At 31.4% G+C, this 8,630-nt stretch overlaps 1 protein-coding gene across 7 annotated transcripts in view; it reads right to left on the bottom strand.

Moving 5' to 3' along the window:
* Positions 1–3,572: 3,572 nt before the first annotated feature.
* The window catches only part of cspg5a (chondroitin sulfate proteoglycan 5a), a 67,268-nt gene continuing 62,210 nt past the window's right edge, over positions 3,573–8,630 (bottom strand). For 6 of the 7 annotated variants that reach the window (XM_056475018.1, XM_056475021.1, XM_056475023.1 and 3 more), the window contains one exon: positions 3,573–4,326. In XM_056475018.1, the coding sequence (XP_056330993.1) occupies positions 4,156–4,326 (171 nt within the window). In that variant the 3' untranslated portion in view covers positions 3,573–4,155. The remainder of the gene's footprint in view (positions 4,327–8,630) is intronic. The other variant, XM_056475025.1, reaches the window with a different exon arrangement.

Below are 8,630 nucleotides of genomic sequence, written 5' to 3'. Positions count from 1 at the left end.
CTCTTAGGTGCAATTTAGTTTCAAACTATTTTTACAGTTCAGTTTTTTCTTTATCTTTACAATTGCGCTCCTTACGCAGTGCACTTTGAAAACATTAATGTCATTTTGAATGACATGTAGGTGACCTGTTATTTAAAAGCTTGTGAAAACAAAAAAATAGCATACGTTAATTCTTTCAATTTATAGTAGATTATTTATTAAGTATCTGTACTGTATATGACATGGGCCTGTTGGTTAGAACATTTCTGCAGTGGTTTACATGTGTCACATTGTAAAAGTAGACTTTTAAGAAATAAATAAACAATATCCTGGTTAATAATAATAATAATAAATAATAATAAATCATCATCATCATCATCATCATTAATATTATTATTAAAGTAAGATTTTTAAATTTCCTAATAAATAATAAATATAAAATTTTATTTCATAATAAATAGCCTCATTTTTTATTTATTTATATGATTTATATATGATATTAGAGTACGTGTTTTACGTAGTTTTGTAAGTGATTTTATGATTTGGAATAGAATGTGTAATGTTCAACTTAATAATTTTAGTAAAGCAAACACAGGCCCTATATGTGCAATTTACATATATATCAATTAATATGGAAAACAAGTGCATGTGTTTACCAAAGCTAATGTTGGATTTTATTTTAAATGCATGTTTGTGTCAAACAAAATAACTTGCACAAAGAAATGATGAGGTTGTTCTCTAAAGGTTACTCCACTCCGTTTAGAGCATCATAATGGCTGTTTTACACTATAACTAACGTGGTTCAAGCGATGGATCTGCGACAGAGACACTAGGGGTTTTGGGAAACACTCGTCACTACATCGTTCTTTTCCCAAACGATGCATCATACTATGATAGTTCAGCCACAAGTTACGTCATTGTTTGGGAAATGCACCCCAGTTTTGAGGAAAACACGACACAACGTGTTTGTTGTAACAGGGTTGTACAAATAAGCCACACACTGTTGGACATCAATTAAACTAACAAAATAATTGTTGAATTTTGAGTGTAATGTTGGGAACTTATTATTAAAAAAATGTTTTTTTAATATAAAATTTTTTTTTTAATAGAATTTTTTTTTATTGCTAATACTGCAAATAAATGCATTATATAATAATGTAAATAAATCCAAATGTGTTTATCCAATATATAAATAAATAAATAAATTAATTAATAAATTAATAAATAAATAAATAAATAAATAAATAATAAACATGCTGGGCTATGTAGAATAAAAAATAAATTGAGCTAAGCTCTGAGGAAATATAGCTTCTGTTTTAAGTAAACAGAAATTAAATTAACTGTGTGAAATCTGCCTTAATCATGTGTTACAACTAACCCTCTGTCTGTTATAACTTGCCCCACAGGTGGGGTAATTAGTAACATTTTTACTCCTTGGACTTTTGGCAATACTGCACAGAAACCATAGGTCCAGCGATTATCCAACCAGTGCTCATTTGTAGGAGAGGTTTGTGTGCTGTTGGTAAAAACACAAATGGTTTGTCTAACCCCATTACTTTGTTTATTATTTGGCCAAAACCAAAAAGTGTTACTTTGTGCCCCGCTCTCCCTAAAGGGACTAAGCCGAAAAGAAAATGAATGAATGAACGACAAGTAAATAAAATGAAATATGACACAATTAACCCCAAAACTGTGGGAAAACAGTATAATATACAATACTATACACAAGAAACAAATGATTCATTAAATTTACTAAGTTATATTTAAAAGTTAACTGGTTTCAAACTATTTATATGGGGTAAATTTAAACAAATTTAATGTAGTAATGTTCAACTTAATTTGTTTAAATTCAGGCCATATAAATAGTTTGCAACCAGTTACCTTAAATAAATGAGTAAATCCAACTAATCTTTTTTTTCAGTGATGTATTTCTTTTTGTTTCACTATAATCAAAAAATGGTTAAATAAAAGTAATGTCTGGCTAGCGCTGCTAAATGACAGGTTATCTCAGCTGTGTGTCTGCTTTATATTTGCTGGTGGTCTATAGTGTGGTTAGTGGATGGAGTCTTTGCTCTGGGGCTGAAATAAACCTCATCGTCAAAAACTCATAAGAGGAAACCACAATAAAGAACCTGCGATCATCTAATAGAGAAAGGAATCTCGGAGTGTCAGTTTGACGACTGCACAGACGGACTCTTATATGTTTAGTGTAACTATACAGAAGATAGGAACATTCATCAAAAATTCCCTCATTAACTTGTGTAAACATTTATAAGGTTTTGATGTTTACTTTTAGGGGTCTTCAACTTTTGTGTGGAAAAAAATGAATGTTAAATAAAAATAGTGTTTCATATTAATAGATTAAGTCTAAATCCTTTAATTATTATCATTGTTTTAGAGCAGTTTTACATATGATTTTTGTCTCATGTTTGAAGTTTGTGTTAATTCTCTTATTTTACTTTTTAATAATGCTAAGAAGCTGCTTTGAAATAAGAAATGAAGCATATATTCATAAAGTGCTATATACATAATATTTCCCCCTGACAACAATCCATGTTCTGGAATGATGTAACACTCAATCTGCTGTAAAAACTTTTTGCACCATGTTTTAAATCCTTCAAGTGTGGCATGAAAAGCCAAATAGCATGGAACACAACAGAAAAGGTTCTGGGGGACCCAAAAATGTGGCGGACCTGGCTGGGATTTGCTTATTGTGCTGTGACTATTGCTCAGTGAAGATATTAACACAGGCTCATTGTGGATACGTACCCGTCCACATTTCTGGAGAGCACGAATTATGTAGCCTCACATCACGACTAATCAAATGCTCTCTAGTATCTGACGTGCCCCGCCCTCATCAAGACCCTTCTCATTTGATGCACTTGAGCTCAACCACTCTCACTGGCAGAGCTGTGATAAAACAAAACCCTATTGGCTGTTTTTTTAAAGGGGAGGAGCTACACTATGTCCTATTCTCTCTTTGTGTTTCGATTGAGATTACGTCAAACATCGAATAAAAATGCACATTTCAAAGCACTACACGAGACCTTTCATTTGTTTGCATCGTGAGGAAGGACACGGTTGAAGATCACCGATGAAGATCTTATCTTAATTTGCTGGTGTTTTTTGTACTGTAGACGCATGTTGCACGTTAAGTTGTCTCAGCCACCGTACTTACCAGTAAAAACGAAACATGTGCATGATTTTTGTGCCACCCACCTCATGACGTTATCAGTGTGATGGTCTAAACCAAGGGTCACCAAACTTGTTCCTGGAGGGCCGGTGTCCTGCAGGTTTTAGCTCCAACCCTTATCAAACACACCTACCTGAATGAGCTAATCAATGTCTTACTAGGTATACTTGAAACACACGCCCAGGTGTGTTGAGGCAAGTTGGAGCTAAACCCTGCAGGGACACCGGCCCTCCAGGACCGAGATTGGTGACCCCTGGTCTAAACTGATGCAGACTTCAGGGTATTGATCAGGTATCAAAGCCATGCGCAATAATACCAAGCAAAGCGAGAGACAAGAAGTGCCTGAAAGCATCCAGCCGGGGGGAAAAAAACACAGGCTAGGACCACGCGGGGACAAGGATTTAGTGTTAAAAAGGTTTATTTCAACAACTGTCAGATTTCGTTTTCTGCTCGTAGTTTATATTCCCAAAAAAGTACAAAATAAAACAAGTACATCAAAGGATTAGAAATCACATCAGAACAAAGACACATTGTGTTTTTTTCTTTATATCAATCCAAGCATTTTTTTCCATATATTTATACATACTCACTGAATTAGTCAGACAAACATCAAAACCTCTCAGTAGCTTTTTTTCATTTATGACAACGTCTTATATTTTAAACCCCGAATACGACTTTTTTTTTTTTCTTCTTTTTTTTTTTTTACAATATACACCAACGCATGCCGTAATTCAGTTAGGCAGGGGTAGGTGTGTTTGTTTGTGTGTGTGTATATATATTTATATATATCTAAGGACTGGGTCAGGGGCGGGTCGACTACAGGGCAAAAAGACTGCAACAAGGGGGCGGGGCAGGAGGCGGAGTCTGAGTGGGTACGAGGGGCGGGGTTTGAACGTTTTTTCTCTGTCGTGTGGTGATGTGTGGTGCCACTCGATGCTTTAAGTGATGGTGGACGTGGTGCCGGTGGGTGCTTGTTTTCTGCTCTACATCATGTTGTTCTGCAGCGAGTTTACCTCCGAAGAGTTCTCCTCGCCCAGCACCTTGTGGTTCTCGTGCTTGGGGGTGAGCGAGTTCTGGATGTTCAGCGACTCGTCCTCTTTGGGTGGGGGGGCCTTCACGGGGTCCTCCAGCTTGTTCTGGGCATTAGGATCATCCTGAAGAGTTGTAAAAAATATCCAGTTAAAATCGCATAGTGTGTTATGAGCTTTAGGATTTTTATTCATTTATTGTACAAAGTCAGATTTTAATAATAATACTGTTAAGCAAAATGAAGTATAATAAAAATATAAATAGCATACATTACTAATAAGTATTATGAAATATTATAAATATTAATGTTATTAAATATTCTTTATACAACATAACACATATTTTAATAATTAGTAAAAAATAAGTATGATGATGATTATTATTATTCTTATTATATTTATTATTGTATATTACTAAATAATGTTATTATATATTATTTACACAACATAGCACATATAATTTAATAAATGGTAAAAAATAAGTATGATTATTATTATTGTCTATTACTAAATACTGCTATTAAATATTATTTACACAACATAATACATTAAATTAACTTATTAATATTGTTAATATTATCTGTTTCTAAATAGTATTATTAAATATTATAAATATTAATTTTATTAAATATTATTTATACAACATAATATATTATAAGTAAAAATAAGTATGATAATAATTCATATTAGCTGTTATTAAATAGTATTATTAAATATTACTAAATAATGTTATTAAATATTATTTATACAACATAATACATATAATTAAAAAATAAGTAAAAAATAAGTATGATGATGATGATTATTATTATTATCCTCTATTACTAAATAATATTATTAAATATTATAAATATTAATGTTATTAAATATTATTCATACCCTATAATACATATAATCTATTAATAAGTAAAAAAATAAGTATGATTATTATTATTAATAGTATCTATTACTAAATAGTGTACTTAAAAAGTAATAACAAGTAAAAAATAAATATGATTATAATTAATAATATCTATTACTAAATAGTATTATTGAATATCATAAATATTAATATTATAAAATATTATTCATACCCCACAATACATATAATCTAATAATAATTAACCAAATAAGTAAGGTTACTATTATTAACATTATATATCACTATCAATATCATCATTATATATCAATAAATAATACTATTAAATATTATAAATATTAATGTTATTATTATTATTCATAACCCATAATACATATAATTTAATAATAACTAAAAATAAGTATGATTATTATTTACATTATCTATCACTAAATAGTATTATTAAATATTATAAATATTAATGTTATTAAATATTATTTATGCAACATAATATATAATTAGATAATACCAAAAAGTATGAATAATTATTATTAACATTATCTATTACTAAATAGTATTATTAATTATAAATATTAATGTTATTAAATATTATTTTTACAACATAATATATAATTTGATAATAACAAAAAGTATGAATAATTATTATTAACATTATCTATTGCTAAACAGTATTATTAAATATGATAAATATTAATGTTATTAAATATTATTTATACAACATAATACATATAATATAATAAGTAAAAATAAGCATGATGAATATTAATACTATCTATTACTAAATAGTATTATTAAATATTACAAATATTAATGTTATTAACTATCATTCATAGCACATATTACATAGTAATTAATAATAACAATAAGTAAAAAATTATAATAATGAAAATATCTGTTGCTAAATAGTATTATTAAATATTAATGTTATTAAATATTATTTATACGACACACTACATAGAAATAGCTTATAATAGGTTAGATTGTAATTGTAAATAAATAAAATTGCTAATTATACCTTAAAATACTTAAATAAAAATGCATATTTACATATATTATATGCATATATAACTGGTAATTGTGCAATTCTAAGTAGGCAATTCTAAGTAATACACTTTATTAAACTTAAAGTTATTAAGTAAAACAAAGCAAAACAAATGCATTTATTACCACCTTATTATATAGTTTTGGGATAATGTGCAAATGCAAAATGAACAAACCAAATGGTTTACTGCACCTTCGTCTACAACGTTCAGCAAATTGCATTTAAGAATGGGATAATTAAAGTGTAATTGTTTTCTATCCAGTGGAAAATAGAACAAACAAAAATTTCCCCAAACTGAATACAAAACGCATTTAACACTCTCCATCCAGGTCTAGAAGAGTGAATAAATGTAAGTATTTATCCACAGAATTAAAATGCATGTAAACGGTGATATAAATTAGTAGGTCCACAACACTTCAGCATCGCATCCAAATAAGCTGGAGTGTGAGGATTGATTCAGCTGATGAGTGGCTGGGACTGTTTTCTCCTCTGGTCAGAACAGAGGCTGTATGATCCACCTATCCTGACACACATGCACACATGCAAACAGCTCATACAGCCCCGTCCCACACTCCTATTCCGCCAGTGAACAGGAGAAGCCAGTGCCTGAAGCAAGAGCTCTGGCGAGAGGAGCTCACCTGATATTTACTGTACATAGCAATGAAGCCTATAGCACTCTCTCTCTCTCTGTGGAATAACCATCTGTGGTCTTTCATTAGAGCAGTAAATAAAACACATAACTTGCATAGCAAAAGTCAAAAGTTAGGCAATTAAAGCTGGTTTGCATCATCTCAAAAGGTCCCCGGAAAGTGCCTCGAAATGCAGTGTTATTACACACGTCATGATTTTGCCAAGGATTACATCACGATCTTGGATTAACATCTATGTTGATCTTCGAGCATCATTTTTGTTCGAAAATGTAATCCATATCTATTCCATACCCCTCATCTCATGATTTTTACCCACACACAATCTTTCTGGTCACAAAAATATCCAGAACAGTCATTAAAAGTGGATAAGATCGAACAATTCAGAGCTCATTCAAACCAGTATTTACAGCATCGCCCACTTGTGATGGTGTATCCTAACACCAGGTGTAAACTGGGCATAAGGCACGAGTGTGTTACGTTTCCAACCAAGATTATTTACCCGTTCAGCGATGACTTAGATTGTAACTTCGGGCAGGACGTGGGGATACGCCACCTCCATGGTTACTGGATATGGGGCGTCCTTTCTTCCGTCGGCATGAAACTAGAAAATGTGCTTTTTTTTATTTGTGGTTGGATGGGGTTTGGGGATTGCACTGCTCTTTGAGGGATTAGATTTTTGGATGATGGAGATGACTGATGATTTCTTTGCATCCTTCCTGTCAACATAGCCATGATCTTGACGATAAGTGGTGGCCACGTTGTTGCTACTCTGCTATTCTGATTGTCTAATTTTGCCTTGGGCAGACTATCTAGATTACAATTATTTGGGTAACGTGTATAACATAGTAATTTATGCATCACTCAACATCATTTTAGATGTTTTACACACTATAGTTCTGTTCCAAAACCTAGTCAATTGCTTCACCGCATACTCCCTTCACAGAAATACAACCTCATAAGTGACTGATTTAAAAAACACTGCACATCAGCACCAACTTCAAAACTCATTACATGAAAGTTTGGCATCCTTCAAAACTGACCCTCAAATTAAACTACACTAAATACTAAACAAAACAAAAACATTGTTTACACAGCCAATTCGAATGTGATTGAATGGTGTTATCTGTGGTTATCATCTGATTGATATGGGTAGGCCCACATAGACTTCCACAGATTTTTAGCCCATCATTGAGTCTATGTTTTTGCTTGTGTAAATGTGTGTAAATGTATATTTATTCAGTTTTTAAATACATTTCACTAATATTATTGTGATATAATAAGTGTAATATTAAATTATTCATATGATTTATTTACAATACAGTTTGTAGAGTAATATTTTGAGTATTTTAGTAGATATATTATTTGAGAGACTTGCTTTGTTTACCAAATAAGTGGATCTAATTGGATTTGCATTGTCAACAATAAATAAAAGTTAAAAAGCTATTGTTTTTTATTTCATATATCAAGTTTTTAGTTATAATACTAACTAAAATCATTCAAAATAAATCCACTTATTTTTTTTGGCCCTGGATATGGGCCAGTGGGGGCTTTCTGCGCCTACTGGTAGGCTCAGAAGGCTGTTAGGATCCATCCACATGATTAACCAGCTGTAGATTATATATGACTGCGACCGGAAGTTAACGAGAATTATTTATATTATTTATTAAATTGACCATTAATTGTATTTTATTAATGTCTACCCCAACCACAACCCTAAACCCAACCATCACAGTAATGTAAAAACAGATCTGGAGTCTTCTCTATTAGTATAGCTGATTAACTATGTGGATGGATGATAACAGCCTTCTGAGCCTACCAGTAGGCGAAGAAGGCTCCTACTTGCCCATATCTATCAGCTGATAACCAATGATAACGCCCA

Source organism: Danio aesculapii, chromosome 16, assembly GCF_903798145.1.
Source record: "Danio aesculapii chromosome 16, fDanAes4.1, whole genome shotgun sequence".
NCBI classification, from domain to species: Eukaryota; Metazoa; Chordata; class Actinopteri; order Cypriniformes; family Danionidae; genus Danio; species Danio aesculapii.
This window is presented reverse-complemented; position numbering and strand designations above follow the sequence as displayed.